The following is an 18,341-nucleotide window of genomic DNA, read 5'->3' as shown; positions in this document are numbered from 1 at the left end:
ACAGAACTGGAAAATCCCATTTGTCATATGTACAAATAAAGAGGATCATGGACTGCTTGTATGAAAAAGAGACAATAATGACTACAGGAGCTGGATTTTATTTTTATTCAGTTTAGTATCAAAAGCAAATATATTTAGTGCTGCTGGACCTACCTGTATTTTGGATTCTAGTCCTTGCAAACACTGCACAAGTGGAATCCCATAGGCAAGAGTTTTACCTTTTTGAAAGGGAGAAAATAAGAAAAGTTTCCATTAAAAAAAAATACGTGGCAATTACAACACTCCAGCAAACCAAAGCTGGAGCAAACAATTTGTCCCACCATTCTTAAATTCCAGTCAGAGTCTGGAAAAGTTTCTTTTAAGTAGGAGGTTTCCAGAATGGAAGATTGACAGGCAATTTAATAAAGGATCAATTAGAAAAGAGAAGTGTTGGTCTCCCACTAAGATCTACCTAAATAAATGCAGTAAACATACCCTAAAGAAGGACAGTGACAGTTCAACACTGACCTGAACCAGTCTGAGATCTCACCAGGGCATCTCTGCCTTGCAGGAGCACAGGAATGGTTTGTTTCTGAACACTGGGTGACAAACAAAGCAGGGCAGGAAATGCAGATGCAACACAGGATAGAATTCCAAGATTTTAACACACAGTGACTGTCTCAAAAATCTTTAGCCCAAATTCCTCCCTCCTCATCTGTGCTGTGCAGCTGTATCAGTTGAGGTGATTTCTAAGCAAAGCCACTGGCTAGGCATCAGATGCAATAAATTCAAAGCAGATGGTCTGTGATTCAAGTACCAAACTAGAAGGCAGGACTCCCTACAAACCTAATAGCAAAAAGGACATTGGTACTGTGGTCTTCACAAGCCAATCATATAAAATGAAGTAATCACAGGCTTTTAGGGGTAAACAGCAAAGTTTTGATATTGATTCGCTTACCTGGTCATGCTACATATGTTTAGGACAGTATTTATTGTGGAGATCTAGAGAGACAATAAAGAAAAATGAAGGTTTTATTGTCAAACTGTTCTTTTTGTTATTCTTGTACTGCTAAGACAGAACAAAACGTAGAAGACTGAGATTTATTCTCTGCATAACTGTCCATAAAGTTCCCATGTCCTCAAAACACTTGTTAGTTAATCAGAATTACACCACTGCTGGTTTTCTGTGGGTTTTTGGTATTACAGCTGCAGACAGTGAAGAGGACTGGGATTGTGCCTGAGGACAGGTCAGGACATGGACCAGCACCTTGAGTGACAAAATCAGGTGAAGCATTCAGGTCACCATGAATAAAGGCTCTCTGACCTGCTCCCCAGCCAAAAATCCATGTTTTTGAGGCATGTAGCCTTCCTGCCACTCACCAGATGTGGGTGGAGGTCCAGCTGGCTGAAGGAATCTGTAGTGAAAACATTTTCTTGCACCTGCTGCACTGCTTTTCTGAGTTAGGGGAAACAAAACCAAAACACACAGTAGGATTAAAAATGATACAACAGCATTCTACATAATTAGCAATGAAACTTCATCTACCAAGCAGCTACTCTGCCAAGCAAGGGCAAGAACCCAAGACTCTGAATTTCAAGGAATTGCAAGGGTTTTTTTTCCTTCCCACTTGCTACCTAGACATTTGTCTAAAATACCTGTGAATTTCTGGGATGTCTGGGTTGTTTTTAAACAGGCTGGACGTCTTAATGGAAGGTTTGTTTTTCTTGCTTTCATTTTGTTTGTTAGTCAACTGCTTCTTAGGAAGAGGTTTTTGTGATGAGCTTCCCTCCTCCCTCCTGTCAGCCTCAGTGGCACCCTTCCTGAAGGTGTTTATGGATAATTTCCGTTTGCGTTTCACGGGTGGGTTTCCATGTGGTGACTGGAGTTTCCTTTTCAGAGCACCAGATTGCTTTAAAGTGAACAAACAAACCAGAGTCAGCAGCGACTGGGAGTTAACACACAAATACCAACCCACAGCAGAGCCTTATTTTTGGAGTCCCCCACTCCATGACTAAAGAAACCAAAGTTGGTTTCTGCAGCTCCACAACTCCTACTCCAACAGATCCACCACCGAGACTTCTGACACTGCAGAAATGCACAATCTGAAAGAGCAATCTGAAGCCCTATCTAGTGCTCATCCCTAAAGGATTTCATTCAACTTCTCCAGTGGCATGCTTTAAAAATGTCTCTCAAAAGCATTTTAAAGCCTCTGCAGACGAACAGAGGGCTGAGAGAGCATCGCCCGCAGCCCGTCAGAGGTGAGGCAGGGCAGCGCCGTCTGCCCGCAGCCCGCCCGCTGCCGGGGCTCGGAGGAGCCGGATCTGCCCGACCCCCGCCCGCGGAGCCATCTGCGAGCCCCGGTGCCCGACCAGCCCCGGGGAGCCAAAAGCTCCATTTAACAACTTGTCGGACGCTGCCTCCCCGCCCGGTCACGGTCCCGCAGGGTCCCGTGCTCCGTATCCCGTGTCCCCTGTCCCGCAGGGTCCCGTGCTCCGTATCCCGTACAGTTCCGTATCCAGTACGGTTCCGTGTCCCACTCCCCTCCTTTCCCCTCCCTTCCCCTCCGCTCGTACCCGGCCGAGGCCGCGCATCCCCATGCCCGCCGCCATGTCCCGCCCGCTGCTCCGCAGGCCCCCGGGGCCGCCTCCCGCCCGGCCCGGCCCTTGAGGGCGGCGCGGCAGCGGGTACGGAGCCTTCCCCCGAGCCCGGAGCGCCCCCGGCTGCCCGGCCCGCCCCGCGGCGCCGCGGGGGCTCCGTGAGGGCTCTCCCCAGCCCCGCAAGCCGCGCTCCCGGGCCCGCGGGGCGCACAGGCGGTGGCGGGGCAGCCCCGGCCGGGCCCGCCGGGGGCTTGCGGCGGCGGCGCGTGCGCGGGGCCCGTGGGGGGGCGGTAACTGGGCGGCGGCGGGGCGGGAGGAGCCGCCGCTGGGGCTCGAGGTGGTCGCGGAGGAGGCGGCGGCGGCGGCGGCGAGCGCCGGGTTCCGGCTCACGGCGGTGCGGCGAGAGCCGGCGGTGCGGCTGCAGCACGGCGCCAGCGGGCTGGAGCCGCTGGCCTGGTCCGAGGACCACCGGGTGTCGGTGAGCACGGCCCGCAGCATCGCCGTGCTGGAGCAGCTCAGCGACGTGCACAGCGGCGGGCAGGACATGGTCATCCACCGCACCGCCGTGCCCGCGCCCGGCGCCGCCTGCACGCTCAAGGTGAGCGCCCGGCACGGCCTCGTCAATGTGTGTAAATGTCTAAAGGGGGAGGTGGCAAGAAAAGGGAGCCAGGGGAGGTTCAGGTTGGACATCAGGAGGAATTTCCTCACAGGAAGGGTGATCAGACTCGGGAATGGTTGGCCTAGGGAGGTGGTGGAGCCAACACCGCTCCTAGAGGTGTTCAAGGAACGACTGGACGTGGTGCTCAGGGCCCTGGGCTGGGTGACGAGGTGGGGACCGGTCACAGGCTGGACTCGATGATCTCAGAGGCTTTTCCAACTTCAGTGATTCTGTGGCTTTTCACGATGGTGCCAAGCAATAAGACAAAATAAACGGCCATAAACTGGGAGACACGAAGCTGCACCTGAACATGAGCTTTCCTGTGCGGAATCTAGAGAGAGTCTGGAGTCTCCCCTGCTGCGGTCCCTTCCAGCCTGACCCGTCCCGGGATTCTGATCCCCATCTTGGGGAGCTACCCCTGCCCAGAACTTGCTGCAGGGTCTCTCGTTTTAAAAGTATAAGGGAGAGAAAACCATATCCCAGTAATGTCCAGGGATTCTGAAGTTCTGCAGTTTTTCTGAGAATCACTTGATCTCCAGTGCAGTTATTTCAATACAGTTTTAAGCAGGAATCTTCCTTTGTTTTGCTACCTAAGCTGAAGGATTTTGCAGCAGGGATTTCTCTGGCCTTAAGGGAACCTCTGACTTTATACAAATATGGCAGATGTGGGTGATTATCTTATTAAATAATACTTTTGTTTTTGAGAATCTGATTTTATCTTCCAAAACAATGCTGAAAATATGGAGTTGAAATATTGAGTATCTATATATTATGACAGATATCTTTAAAAGAACAGAAGTATAAAAACAGGCTCTTTGATTCAGCAGTCTGAAAAATTCAGTAGCTGAGAGTCAAAGGTATGCAGATTTAGAGCATTAATGAAGCTGAAGTCTTTAGGAGTGACATCAATTAATCAATGTAGTGTTTGTTGGTTGTGATTTGGGATGCTCTGTTTCAAGAGAGAATTAATTCCAGGAAAGTCTTCCTAAAAAAAACCAGCTGTACAGTTGTTCTAAAGGTTCTTCTGGTTCTCTTTTAGGTTGGCCCAAAGAAGGAGGTGGCTGAGTGTAAGGAGAAATTCGCCAGCTCAGTGGATCCCACCGTCAGCCAGATGTTTATGCTGGACCGAGTGTTCAATCCCGAGGGGAAGTCCTTGACACCTATGCGGGGGTTCAAATATTCCAGCTGGTCCCCTCTGGGCTGTGATGCCAACGGGAGGTGCCTGCTGGCAGCCCTCACCATGGACAACCGCTTGACCATCCATGCCAACCTCAGCCGGCTGCAGTGGGTGCAGCTGGTGGACCTGACCGAGCTCTACGGTGAGCGGCTGTTTGAGGCCAGCTACAGACTGTGTAAGGCTGACACTCCCTGCGGGGAGCTGGGAGACTTCCCGGAATTCCAGCGGCGGCACAGCATGCAGGCCCCGGTGCGCATGGAGTGGTCGGGCATCTGCACCACCCAGCAGGTCAAGCACAACAACGAGTGCCGGGATGTGGGCAGTGTGCTCCTGGCGGTACTTTTCGAAAATGGCAACATCGCCGTGTGGCAGTTCCAGCTGCCCTTTCTGGGGAAGGAGTCCATCACTTCTTGCAATACCATCGAGTCGGGAATAAGCTCCCCCAGCGTGTTGTCATGGTGGGAGTACGAGCACAACAACCGGAAGATGAGCGGGTTGATCGTGGGGAGCGCGTACGGCCCGGTGAAGATCATCCCTGTCAACCTCAAAGCAGTCAAAGGCTACTTCACGCTGAGACAGCCTGTGGTCTTGTGGCAGGAGATGGACCAGCTGCCCGTGCACAGCATCAAATGCATCCCTCTCTACCACCCCTACCAGAAATGCAGCTGCAGCCTGGTGGTGGCTGCGAGAGGCCCTTACGTGTTCTGGTGCCTCCTGCTGATATCCAAAGCAGGGCTGAACGTCCACAATTCCCACGTGACAGGGCTCCACTCCTTGCCCATTGTCTCCATGACTGCAGACAAGCAGAACGGCACGGTGTACACCTGCTCCAGCGATGGCAAGGTCAGGCAGCTCATCCCCATATTTACAGACGTTGCTTTAAAGTTTGAGCACCAGCTGATAAAGCTCTCGGAGGTGTTTGGCTGTGTCAGGACTCATGGAATTGCTGTCAGCCCATGTGGGGCATACCTGGCGGTCATCACCACTGAGGGCATGGCCAACGGGCTGCACCCGATCAACAAAAACTACCAAGTTCAGTTTGTCACCCTCAAGACTTTTGAGGAGGCAGCTGCACAGCTCTTGGAATCTTCTGTTCAGAACCTTTTCCGGCAAGTGGACTTGACAGATCTTGTACGCTGGAAAATCTTGAAGGATAAGCATATTCCTCAGTTTTTACAGGAAGCACTGGATAAAAAGATAGAGAGCTGTGGTTCCACTTACTTCTGGAGGTTTAAGTTGTTTCTCTTGAGGATTTTGTACCAGTCAATGCAGAAAGCGCCCTCAGAAGTTACATGGAGACCTTCACACGAGGATGCCAAAATCTTGATATCAGATTCCCCTGGGATGGGCAGCACTGAAGATGATCAAGATGAAGGAACTTCAAAACAAGCCAGCAAGCAGAGCCTGGGGGACACAGGCAAAGGTGTGGACATTGATGACAATGCAGAGGATTCTCTCCATCAGTCAAGTGACACTGGAGGCCGTGAGCCAATGGTAGAAAAGCTTCTTGAAATACAGGCACAGATTGAGGCCGTAGAAATGCACTTGACACGGGAACACATGAAACGGGTGTTGGGAGAAGTTTACCTGCACACGTGGATTACAGAGAACACCAGCATTCCCACCAGAGGAGTCTGTGACTTCTTAATGTCCAACGATGGTTACGATGACAGAACAGCACGAGTAAGTGGCACCTCTTCTAGGGGGATTCTGTGTCACTGTCACTTCCTTCTCCCCCGTCCTGAAAGTACAGCTGGGCTGGGAAAGAGAGCTGTGGTCATGTCATCCTTGCCAGTCAGATCCTGTAGAGCATTCACCTTAAAATGTCCTTCCTTGATACTGTGAAATAGGAGGGAATGTGAATACATATGTTGAAATTTGGATCAGGTACAATAAAGAATAATGATGCCCAAGTTTCTGCAGAACGGGAGAGGACTGGGGTTACTGTGCTGCTGTCAGTGGGTTTAGAACATGAACTAACTGAGGGATGTTTGTTTTCATTACTAAGTTTATTTAATCCATCATCTTTATACAACTCAACTTCAGATATATTTCCTCTAGTCAATCACTATGGTTCTAATGTTAAGAACTAGAGAAGTCTCTCTTCTGAAATTATTTTTCAGGTGGTCCATCAGGTGTTGTAATTATTCCCTGAGCCTTCAGTGCAAAGATCAGTTTCTGAGTTTTATGTGTTTTATGAGTTAAACCCAGGGATTCAGAACTTCATGCAGGACATTGAATTAACCAAGCTAACTGAATGCCTTCGTTACAACACACATGGTCAGGACTTTCAATCACACTGGCACTTACTGTGCTACAATTAATGAGTGTAACTGAATGCTTGGTCATGATAGGAACGGTTCCCAAACTTGGAATGTCCCTACCAATGTCAAAGCCTAATGGCAAGGACAGAATCCTGACTGTTGTAACGTGCAGAGGAAGCACTTGTGGCAGGAAGTCAGTGGCCAGTGAAGACTGCACAGTGCCCTGAAGTTCTCTGAATACAGAGGGGACACAGCTGTGGTGGGAGCACTTTGCATCAGCCTCCCAGCTCTTAAAACTCAATGACAGGAATGGTTCAGGTGTCTCTGCACCTGTTTATATGAGCAGAGAACAGTTCTTTTCATACACAAATCCTCAAATCACCTAAACTCTAGAAATCCACCTTTATATTGCATCCAGAATGACAGAGGAAGGGAGCACATGTCCATCAGTGGTGTAGTGTGGTGTTCTCCCTGCTGGTGTCACAGCCAAGTATGGCCATCAGTAACTCACTAGGAAAGTGCTCTGGCACAACTGCTGGGTTGTTCTGGCATCCAATTACTATGAATTGAAGGTTTGAGAGATTGCTTTTCTTATCTTAGAAGAATCTTGTTTCCTTTTCATAGTGATGAAAAGCGACTTCTAAATTGTATTTTATCTATTCAGTTTGCTGTCACACTTTAAAGATCCCTGGGATGTGGTTTATATCAATTGAAATGTCACAGACAAATTTGATCACATAAATGTTCTGCTATAAGCACTGTACTCCCAGATGACTGCTTGAAGATGGCCAGGTAATTTCTGAACAGGATTTTTTTTTAGCACATCTACTGTGATAGGCATGAGGGAAAGCATTGCTGTTATGGTCAGTGGTATGATATCAGTTCTTTCAGTACTTTTAAAATTTGCAAGGAATTATTGTTTTTAAGGTGTGTTTCCCTTCAGTGTGGGACAGAAATCTTTAGGAGAACAAAAGGAGAATAAATGGTTACTGATACATTGTATTTCTTACACTTTGATTTTTTGGGATTCAGCTCATTCTGTATCACTCTGAAATCAGTGACGTGTTCCCACCCTGGGCTGTCTCACCGAGTGCCTCCTGTGTGTTCCAGGTGCTGATTGGGCACATCCTGAAGAAGATGAACAAACAGACCTTCCCTGAGCACTGCAGATTGTGCAAAGAGATCCTGCCCTTCACTGACCGCAAACAGGCTGTCTGCTCCAATGGCCACATTTGGCTCAGGTAATAGCCTAAATCATCCAGAGCTTGTCTTCTCCTCTGGATAATTCAAGCTTACTTTAGAAGCTCACTAAACCACTTGTTAGCATTGGAGTGAAAAGGCATAAAACATCCATGCTGCAGTTTCTTCTGTCCTCTTCAGTAAGAGCCAGGGCACTGGAAGTTGGATTTGGTTCTCTTAGCAGGACAATGTTTTTATAAAAAAATGCTTTTGAGCATCTTTTTTAGAGGAGAATATGAGGTCAGGGAGAAGGCAGACAAGGGAAAATCAAGGACAAGTCATTCTTTGGAACATCACTTTAAGGAGGGTTTGTTCAAGCTCCTTCAGCATTTGAAAACAAGAGCAGTTTAACAAGAAATGATTGAGAACAGGCACATTGAGACGTCAGACAAATTCTGGAACATTTAGAAAATGAAATCTTTCTGTACTAGTGTGGAGTTACATGGAGACTGTCCCTGGAGCTGTGGCAAGTCACTAGTTTGTCACAGAGAAGCTGTGCCTAGCAGGTTTTCTGTGCTAGTTTGGGTAGTCATGGCCTTAAGGACACTGGTTCTTCCCTGTCTAGCAGGATGTCAAGCTTTTCAGCTCCTCTGCTGTCTGCTAGAATTTTTTTTGTCAATGATATATTGATTTTTGACCTTTCATTTTTGTGTCCATATGCAATTTGGCATAATTGGGAAGTTTCATTTACCTGAATTAATAAATTATTAATTTTCACAATTAAGGTGGTTCATTGCTTGCCTTTTCTCTCAGAAAGCAAATTGTCAACAGAACCCAGCCTCCAGTCAGGGCACAGGAGCAGGTAATAAAACAATAAACCCCAAACCTCTTGATAAAATTGCTTGTCCTTTCACAGGTGCTTTCTAACCTACCAGTCCTGCCAGAGTTTTGTGTACAGGAGGTGTTTGCTTCACGACAGCATCGCTCGGCACCCAACCCCAGAAGGTAAAATGTTCCTGGGGCCAAAAGGGGCAGGACTGGGGCTTTTTCACTTTTATTTACAAAATGGCTTGAATTAGTTTCAGTGACTTTACTCTTTTAGGCAGTTCCCATGTGAAGCTCTGCATTTCACAGTGTCCTGATGCTGTCTGGGCATTAGTGACGTGTTAATTACAAATTAATAATTGCAGAAATTGAGGTATAAATCCCGCATTTTAATGAAATCTGGGTAAGCACATAATCTGTGCTGGAGTGCTCCAGCAGTTAGTTTTATATTCAAGTTGAATATATCACATCCAGTTCTGCAGGTGGGATAAAGAAACAGAACTGTGTTATGTGAGGAATCTAATTTCAGTTTAGAAAGTGAGAACACTGCAGTTGTGCCATGGTGATCCTTTAAATTTTTTTCCTATATAGCTATGAGCACGTAAGGATAAAGCATGGAGTGTTTAACCTTAATTTTGTCCCCTGCTGAGGTAGAACTTAAACTGGCATTACTTGAAATTTCAGTGCAGAAACAGAGTTGGATTTCACTGAATTCTCAGTCACTCCTGCATTTGAATATATACAAACTGTCCAGGATTCCTGTTGAGTTTGTGCATCTCAGATGTCATTCCTCTGTTCATCTCGTGCCTCCAGCTTTAATAAACAACTTACTGTTTTCTTATTTGCAGATCCTGAATGGATCAAGAGATTATTGCAGGGACCTTGCACCTTCTGTGATTCTCCTGTGTTCTAGAGAAAAGCTGTGTTAAGACTGAAAGTATTTTCTCTACTGCATAATCTTCTTTCAGCCTGGGAGGATACAGAGACAGGAACACAGACTGCTGGAGGGGGAACACCTTGTCCACAGCCCTGTACATAGAACATCACAGGTTCTACAACCTCCTGAAATCCAGAGCCCATTCCATGCTCCAGAAACAGGAATACACCTGTATTCCAGCCAGTTTAAAGCTGTTTGGAAGTGCAGCCATGGAAGTCTCAGCAGCTGGACACTGACAAGGAACTGGAGGGTTGAGCACAGTGGGAATTGTGCTTTCTGCCTGACACCGGTGTCAGTTCCCAAAAGCTGGGATGGGAACAGTGGAGCTGCCTCTTGAATGGTCTTGGTGGGTAGAGAAGGCTCCAGCTTGCAGTGCTCGCCTTTGCTTTTTACCACCCTGGCATTTGCTGCAGAACATGGAACTCTCCAAATAATCCATGGTTCCAGCTCCTTGCCCAGAGAAACAGATGCCAGTTAGAGCCATATGAAAGAATTTGGCCATTACATGAATTTCACTGAAAGTCTAGAAGAGTAACTGCCTCAGAAGTGTAACAGTGTTTAAGTGAGAAGGGTGATATTGGCTGTCTGGGTCAAATAGGGATCAGTAAGGATAACTTTCAAATACAATAATAACTAAACTAATAGCACTTAGCTTAAACATTAATATATATACATATATATAAAATTTCCAATGCTCTTATGTCTCTTGCCCCACTTTCTTTTTCTGAACTAAGTTCTAACTCCTTTCCAGCACTTCCTAATGTATATGCCTTCAGTTTCACTTAACTCTCTACCAAGAGGAATCCTCTTCTCCAGAGAAATTTAGTTACCAAAAGCAGTATCAATTAACATTACTGTCAATTAAACTGAGAGTCTCCCTCATATAGCAGTTGAGTTTTACACAAATCTGACACACAAATAATCATTCCCAGCTCGCAGTTTTTCCTTTCCTAATAGCTCAGTAAAAAGCCCAAAACAAACAGGACACCCCAAACCCAACCCCACCATGGCTGACATGCTCTAGGTAGGGCCAGGGAGGCTGGTGAAGCTCTTGGTGTATCCCAGAATGGTTGGAAGGGACCATAAAGCTCCTCTCATTCCACCCCTGTCATGGGCACGGACATGTTCTACTATCCCAGGTTGCTCCAAGCCCTGTCCAACCTGGCCTTGGACACTTCCAGGGATAGAACAACCAGAGTTTCTCTGGGCAACCTGTGCCTGGGCCTCAGCACACTCATAGGGAAGGATTTCTTTCTGATATTCCATCTAACCCTTTTGAAGCTATTCCCCCTTGTCCTGTCACTCCAGGCTCTTGTAGAAAGTCCCTCTCTATCTCAAGTGGCTGAGCCCAGAAATTTATTTTGCCTTCTAATTGTCCCATTAGAAAAACAATCTTTTTATGCCATCTGTTCCTATAGAGAGCAGAATCCTTTTCAACCTCCTATGCAGTGTTAGAGGAATAATACCTCCCAAATGTGTGTGGTTACTTGGTACAGTTTGTCTTATTAACTTCAATCCATGCCATCAAATAATGCTGAGTTTGTGTATTTCCATTCTGCAGAGTACCAATCGCAGAGGTGTCACCCTGTCTGCGATTCCTGACACTTTCATTGTGTGGGAAGTGCTCTACAGCTGTTGAGAAATCATGGAATTGTGCTGACAGTATCAGTCTCCCACCAGTGCATGTGAGATTGGTGCTTGTTTCCTCGATTCAATGACTATGCATATTTTGTCAATGTTCCTTCACCTTTAATAGAAGCAAAATATTTTCAGCAAACACTAAAGAAGTCAGTTGTCCTTCTGCTCAGTGTCTCATGCATTAAGCATGATCATGCATTGACTGAAAAGAGCATTATTGTAGTAGCCTAGAAACAGCAGAAGCACATTTATCTGTAAAATAACTAGCCTTGTTTGTAAATATCCTTGGAAGCGATACCATAATTGTATTAAAGAAACATTTAGTTTTTTATTTATGTGCATTGAAAATTGAAATTACATCAGTGTGTCTTCAGAGAAGGGAAATGTAGCTTGTGTTGGTATCCAGTAAAACAAGGAGTAACCTTGATACCCAACGTGTGTGGAGTTTGGGGCCAGCTCTGGTACCTGGGACAAAACTTCCTAGTGCTGATGGGGCTTGGGGGAACAGAACATCCATTTCCATATGAGCCGAGTAGGGGTTTATTTGTGGTGATTGAGAAGGCATTTGAAATGGAAGCTGCAAGTCCTTGCCCTGGCAGCTGCGACCATCTCATCACTAAATGTTCCAGTCTAGAAATTCTGCCTATGGAGAAGGGGAGGGAGCCCTGCAGAACCCTGTCCCAGTGCTTTCAGAAAAAGTCAAAGAACATTTCTTTGGCCATGGCTTAGACACCATAAAAATACCCTGATCTACTGAAATGTTTAAGTCTGGATGACCCAAAGGTTCACACAATAACAGATTAGATTGGTTCTTGCTCATCATTTGTGGCAGTTCTCTTGAATTACCCTGGCCAGAATGTTAATGCTTTGCCATGGAGAAGCTCTAGCACACCTCACATTAACATTGCAGCATTAATTTATTATTATATTATTATTATTATTATTATTATTAGTTTATTTTCCCTGTCTTTTAAGGCAGTATATACTCAGTCTGCTATTGTCAGTTTATTTAACCTGGTTTCAGACTTCTGGGAAAATGGAATTCTAAAGCCAACAACGTTGTCTTTGTCTGCCAGTGGAGATCCTTTAGCAAAAAGCTTTCACTCTTCACCCTGACCTGTTCACAGCAGTACAGAGGAATTGGGATTTCATTTTTGTGTAAACCAGCACTTGTCCCTAAGTGCATTTTTAACCAGAATAGCAGAGCCCACCTCACTCAGTAACATTTAACCCCTGCTGCTGACCTGAGTGGGTCTGGCTGCTCCAGGAATCTTTCTACGCCTCAGACTTGTGAGGGGCTGGTCCTGCTGCTGCAGGGCTGCAGCTGCACTTCAGGGCATTATCCCACACATTGTTCTGATCAAACCTTGCTGTCACCTCATGGGGAAGGGGAGCAAGGAATGAGTGCCTGCTGCCTGACCCTTGTGTTATTTTGCCATTATCAGAGTTGCCTCCTCAAACTAAGACATCTCCTTCGAGGCCCAGTCTCTTTTGAAACAGCAGCTGAAGTGTTCAAAGAACAAATCCCACAGAACTGGAGTTTACCTCAACAAGTTTTTGGCCCAGTTTTTCAAGATACTTTAAACAAGTGAATAGTTGGAAGGTGTCAACTGCTTCACCATTTGGAGGTGAACATTCTGGCTGTTCAAGGATCCTCATCTCCAGAGGGAGAGCAACATTCCTGCAGAGACTGAGGGTTCCTGATTATCCTTTTTTTTTTTTTTTTTTTTAAGGATTGTGATACTTGCTCTTGCAGCTGAGAATTAACAGGCAGAGATCCTGTTTGTCTAGAACTAAGGTGTCATTTTTCTCATGAGGAGCTTCTGCCAGCATTTAAGATTTGCTGCTCACACTGGTATCACACTGGGAGTTAATCCCTCTTCCACTGGGATGAAAAAATCATCCCCTTTGGCTAATTCAAGTTGGATGGATAAGTGGAACAGCTCTGGACTGTACAGTGTCTTTGTGCCTTGGTGCTAGATGCCATTCTTGGAACTAAGGAGAACGTTTGGGGTCATAGGGACTCAGTCTTGTGTCCCCAAATTACAATCCCTGCTCTGGGATTGGTGACGAGGGAGCTCATTGCTGCCTTTTACCTCAATTCACTTATGGCTCTGGGACTTCATCATTTAGCCACCCCTTCCTTTGGTGTTTCCTCATCCTCTTAATCCTATTGTGTATTTCTAGAGAGGAAATAGTATGGTTGTCAATGCATAAAGACAATAAATACTCTTTGGGAGAGAGGAGGAGGAGGAGCCATTCCTGCTCCCCAGAGCCCTCACCACAGAGCAGGTTGGGGTTAATAACATTCCCTGAGCAGCATCCAAGCCTCACAGGGAAAGGTGAGAGCAGGGAAATCCTTGCAGAGCTATAGGGGGTCCCTGCAGAGGTGGTGCTGGAGAAGGGAATCTCCTGCCTGGGGGTGTTCAAGTACCCTTCCACCACTGAAGGATCCAGTGTCTGGAGCTGGTGGACACAAAAGTTTGTGGAACTGTTGGACAAACTGGCCTTGTTGCTACACTACATAATGAACAGCATAACTTACAGGGTACAGCACAAGCTCCAGGCAGCTCTCTCAACAAAATGTCTCTGGGAAGCAGAGGATGGAAGATGTCTATTCCAGACCTGGGCAAAGCTGTACAATCAGTAATGTCTGATCCCTACTGTGCTCCTACCACCTCCTCTTTACCTTGTTTTTCTCATTGCTCAACATTTGTTTTGCCAGAATAAAATGCTAATAAAATCACGCCTAGTTACCAAATTGGTTTTCAAGTGTTGCATTCCAATTATAAAAGCCTAATTCTTCCTTCCACCCACTGAACCTTTTTGGTATTAACAGGCTTTACTATGCAAAGTCATGCAGGGGCTGTTTCGTTTACAGTAATTAAATGAATGTCAATTGTTTTAGTTGTTTCTGAGGGAGAGTTCTACATGAGTATTAGCATGTTCTGCTAACCCTGACGTTCTGCACTTCAGGCCTGCTGCAAACCCTTGGGGGTTGACCACTGACCTGAGACTCCTACCCAGACATGCCAAGTGCATCTCAATGAGACTGAGCTCTTTTTCTCAGTTTCTATGGAACCAGCGGAGCAGAACTAATATAGCATCCGCATATAGATGAAAGAATGAAGAGGAAAAAGGGCTTTACAGCTAAATTAATTAAGCAGATGTACCTGTCTAATTAAAGATGCACTGTCCCTTTTGTACCCTAGCTGCAGTACAAACAGTATTTAAATACACTTTCTACCCATTTCATCTATCAAAATATTTAGTAGGAATGCTGAGATGAAGGTGATATTAGCAAGATGAGCTTCCCATGTATTATTAATAGAAGGGCTCCCAATTATGCATGAATGCTGCAGCACATCTTCATAGCAATGGCAGAAAACCCAGCTGCCCAAGCAGTCACCAACCAGCACATTTGTAACAGGCAGGGCTCTTAAAGATGTCCTTGCCCAACTGAACACAAGGGTTTGTGGCTGGGCCCTGTGCCTGGGAGCAGACTCTGCCTCTGCCTGCTGCTACAGGCTGGAATTTCTCAGCTCAAGAGGCACCAGAGACTCAAGACTGCTTGGATTTTGCTTTCTTAGATTTCAAAGATACTTGTTCTAAAACTTTCAGAGCTTCCCTCAAGGCTAGAAAATCCAATTCCCATTCATCAACACCCCTCCACTCCCAAAAGTATTGAAAATTCTGACTTTAAATTCTCACAAACTAACACAATATCCTCATTGTGACCTGGGCAACCAGGGTCTTTCCACCTGAAGTTACTCCACAGGAGCAAGAAGGAAATTTGGCCTGTACATTTTTCATTTCTCCATATATTACAGGCAAAAATTTAAAATCAACTCTTCCACAAATCATCACTTTTAATTATAAACTTCTAATGTTTTTACATGGAAGAGGCTTAACGATACAGCTTTCTATGAACTCAAAGATAATGTAAGGGTCTTGGTCAGCATTGACATAAAAGGCATCTTGGTAAAAATGTTCCAGGGCCTTGATGTTGCTGTAATAGGTGTCCAGGCGCTTCTCAATATTTTCTTCCTTGTCTTTGGGGTTCTGCCTGAGGCGGGCCTGGATCTCTGGAGTGGGAGCTGGTCTGAATGTACTGTGGTATCTGGAGGGGAGAAGAAATGCCACAGTTTCAGCTCAGCTTCAGGACACAGCAGCCACTTCTACAGATACTCCATGCTTTTACTTAACACAGTCCTTTCTGCTCCAGGTTGTGGTTTTGAAACAAAGATTGGAAGTTTCAGGGCAGGTAATGTGTCATTGCTGCCCTCAAGAATCCTGGATCCTCATAGGCCAAGGGTTTCTCTGGAGGTGACACTGGTAGTGTTTATCTGCCCCACACAAGGAGAAATTTCTATTACATTACCCAGTGCTCCAGGTTCAGAAGCATTTCCAGATTTTTACTTGCAGTCCTTGATTCCTGTCTTTAAAAAAGCATCTTAAAAAACCTAACCTTAAACATAAACACAGTCCTGTGTCCAGCATTGCTGGGACCTGTTGCTTACGCTGTGTTTAAGGTTCTCAGGCATTTAATTGCATTTAATTACACCTTTATGTAGTAGCAGAAGATAAAAAGAAGTCAATTTACCTGAGATAGTTTTGGTTATTTTAGTTTTCCAAATGCCAGAATTTGGCTTCCCTCAATTCACAGTTGTGGCTTCCCTCAGTTACTTCAGCAGGAAAGAGGATTTTCATCCTCAGAGTCCTGTAACAGTGCCACAGCCCAGCTCAGCTGACACCAAAGGAATTCTGATAATGTTCCGGCATTGCCAAAGGCTGACAACAATCTCTAAAAGTCCCTTTGCAATCAAGTGCTTAAGTTCCCTGTTGGAATTGGTAATCCTAACTCTGAGTAAATGTCTTATCTGCCCTAACACAAAACCAGCTTATCTCTCTCCTTGTACAGACAAATACTCTGGAACTTTTGGGACAGTTGCAAAACCGAGGAGAGAGCAGAGTCTGTGTCTGCAGAGCTGCATCCAACGATGTGGACACAGAGTTCATTCCACATGGGAACGATTTAGGGCACAGCTGGAGGTCACCCCCTGCCCTGCAGCCAGAGGGGCAGGCTTTACACAGTGCCAAGGATTAGACACAGCACCTAAAACAATTCAATTCATGGAGAATTTGTGAGGAATAAACCCCAGAGTGTGGGAGAGGGAAGCGTGTGAACTGGAGCAGATACTGAACAGCCTAATCCTAATGATGAGAAATGCAAAGATGTGGGGATGATTTGCTTCAGCCTGTTCCTTTCTGCTGAACAATCACATTGCTCATTACTAAAGCAAAGAGAGCAGTTACAGCAAATCACTGCTGCTGTCACAAGTTAATGCTGCACCTCGAGTGAGATGTCTGAATAATCATCCATCACTTTGGGACAAATCCACTCTTTATGGCCTTAATCTTTACGGGTTCAGGATTTGTCTTTGATACAACAGGAAGTGCTCAGCCTTTAGAAAAGCAAAATAAGGGTTTAAAATCTAGGTGTGGGGAATCATAAAACCAGACCACAAGTGAAGTTGTGAACATACGCCTACTCCACACATTTATTTGTGATGGTTCCCTGGAAATCAAGGGTGGAGAAGGCAGGAAAGCAGAAGATCACTGGTGAGACAAGGGGATGTGACACCAGTGAGATGAGCCAACCTTACAGTGACTCAGTGACTCAAATGAGTCTGCTCTACTGGGCAGGAAATTCATTAATACCTCCCAGCAGACAGGACCATCACAGGAGCCCAGGGAAGTAAAGTGCATCAAGTTTTCCATTTTCCCCAGCTGGGAAGCCTTCAAAATTCCCATGGGAATGTCTGAAAATCATCTGCATTTAGGCTAGGTTTCAGACATCTTCCCATAGCATTATTTTACCAACCACTTCAGCTACCATTAAAATGTTAGACCTGATGTATTTGCTGCTGCAGATTTCAGGCACCAGGATTTAAAACCTGTTCTGAGGAGCTGCTGCAGCAGAAAGGTGGGCTGGTGCTTCAGGAGCTATGAAAGTTTTAACTCTTCTTTAAAGGAATCCCTATGCAGGAGTAGTGCATTCCTGAGCTCCTTAGATTTCTAAGAAGCCTATTTGGTGCTTTCATCTCCCTGGCAGTCAGAAAAACGTTAGACATGAGCCAGGAGTGCTCACCTCTCCCCAGTGACGGGATCCGTCCTCCGCTGGGACAGGCGCTCCATGATGGACTCATAGGGGAGATTAAAGAAGAACACCCTGTGGAGATCACAACAATTAATTGCATTAACACCCTGAGAACATCACTTGTGACCTTCAGGTGGGAGTTAATCCTCACCAAAGGAAGAGCAGTGGTGGGAGTGACAGTCCCCCCAGACCGGTAGTGTCACGAACATGAGAACAGGATTTCTGCGCAGCTTCTCCTCATGTTTTGTTTGGTCTGCAGGCTCAGCAAGGCTGGAGCTCCGTGGCACAGGGACTGTGTGTGCTGTATATTCTGACAGCTCAGAATTGCAGCTGGAGCCTCTCTCAGGCTCTCCCAGCCCACTCACCACCCAGCATTTCCCTCTGAACTCGAGATCCACTTCCCAACCCAACCAGCAAACAGAATCACAATGACATGCCCCCAAAGGTAAATAAAAAAACCCTCTGCTGTTCCTGTCAAGGACAGAGAAAGAGCTTGCCTGCCAGAATTATACATTTCTCCTGTGCCCATGAGAGGGATTTTCCTTTTGCTGTTTCAGTCCACTTCCACTCTTTTTGCCCTTGTCTCCCCGCAGAGTGAGTCCTCTGCATCCTTCACAGCAGGATGAGTGGTAAGACAGAACACAAGCCCCATGATGCTGCTGACAATTCCCTGTCCTTTCCATCAGCACTGCCAGGGCACGGGGAGCAGCTCAGCACGGCTGGGCCTTGCTGGTGACACTGCTAAAAGGAAATATTAATGCTGAATGCTTCATTTGAAGATCAGAGTCTGCAATTCCCATTGAGCCTGAGCGGGTCAGAGTTGCTCAGCATCTGAGAGAGGCAGCCCCACAGTGCCACTGGGGTGGGTCCCCCACCAGGAACAGCTTTTCACTGGGGGATGGAGCAGGACTTGCCAACCCATTTCA

The 18,341-nt window shown here is 46.2% G+C and overlaps 3 protein-coding genes across 4 annotated transcripts in view; 1 reads left to right on the top strand and 2 right to left on the bottom strand.

The window, feature by feature from the left end:
- DDX31 (DEAD-box helicase 31) overlaps window positions 1-2,672 on the bottom strand; it is a 42,857-nt gene extending 40,185 nt beyond the window's left edge. The window contains exons 1-6 of the mRNA XM_014256241.2: window positions 2,554-2,672; window positions 1,636-1,889; window positions 1,360-1,435; window positions 938-981; window positions 508-578; window positions 154-218 (exon numbers count right to left, since the gene is read on the bottom strand). Coding sequence (XP_014111716.2) covers window positions 154-218; window positions 508-578; window positions 938-981; window positions 1,360-1,435; window positions 1,636-1,889; window positions 2,554-2,589 — 546 coding nt within the window. The 5' untranslated portion in view covers window positions 2,590-2,672. The remainder of the gene's footprint in view (window positions 1-153; window positions 219-507; window positions 579-937; window positions 982-1,359; window positions 1,436-1,635; window positions 1,890-2,553) is intronic.
- A 322-nt stretch (window positions 2,673-2,994) lies between these two features.
- Window positions 2,995-11,682, top strand: GTF3C4 (general transcription factor IIIC subunit 4). Of its 2 annotated transcripts, XR_001331766.2 has the most exons (6): window positions 2,995-3,175; window positions 4,275-6,095; window positions 7,787-7,917; window positions 8,772-8,860; window positions 9,529-9,963; window positions 11,179-11,682. XR_001331766.2 is itself a non-coding variant. In XM_005527299.3 (5 exons), exons 1-5 carry the CDS (start codon window positions 3,122-3,124, stop codon window positions 9,591-9,593), a joined length of 2,160 nt encoding a protein of 719 aa, XP_005527356.2. In that variant the 5' UTR covers window positions 2,995-3,121; the 3' UTR covers window positions 9,594-11,682. The 2 variants fall into 2 exon arrangements, 1 of the variants encoding a protein (XP_005527356.2); XM_005527299.3 differs by having other exon boundaries at window positions 9,529-11,682.
- A 3,446-nt stretch (window positions 11,683-15,128) lies between these two features.
- AK8 (adenylate kinase 8) overlaps window positions 15,129-18,341 on the bottom strand; it is a 65,405-nt gene continuing 62,192 nt past the window's right edge. Inside the window, exons 12-13 of the mRNA XM_005527344.3 lie at window positions 17,407-17,487; window positions 15,129-15,375 (exon numbers count right to left, since the gene is read on the bottom strand). Coding sequence (XP_005527401.2) covers window positions 15,129-15,375; window positions 17,407-17,487 — 328 coding nt within the window. The remainder of the gene's footprint in view (window positions 15,376-17,406; window positions 17,488-18,341) is intronic.

The sequence above is a fragment of the Pseudopodoces humilis genome, chromosome 22, assembly GCF_049639895.1.
Source record: "Pseudopodoces humilis isolate 2021_Gansu_Grassland_sample_001 chromosome 22, ASM4963989v1, whole genome shotgun sequence".
Lineage (NCBI taxonomy): Eukaryota > Metazoa > Chordata > Aves > Passeriformes > Paridae > Pseudopodoces > Pseudopodoces humilis.
The sequence above is the reverse complement of the archived record's forward strand: the minus strand, read 5'-3'. Positions and strand labels throughout refer to the sequence as shown.

Bases quoted from the DNA above. Each gene is read 5' to 3' on its own strand.
- GTF3C4 (XM_005527299.3), top strand. From the start codon at position 3,122: ATGGTCATCCACCGCACCGCCGTGCCCGCGCCCGGCGCCGCCTGCACG. The intron at 6,096-7,786 runs GTAAGTGGCACC...TGTGTGTTCCAG, and splicing joins ACGATGACAGAACAGCACGA to GTGCTGATTGGGCACATCCT. The intron at 8,861-9,528 runs GTAAAATGTTCC...TCTTATTTGCAG, and splicing joins TCGGCACCCAACCCCAGAAG to ATCCTGAATGGATCAAGAGA.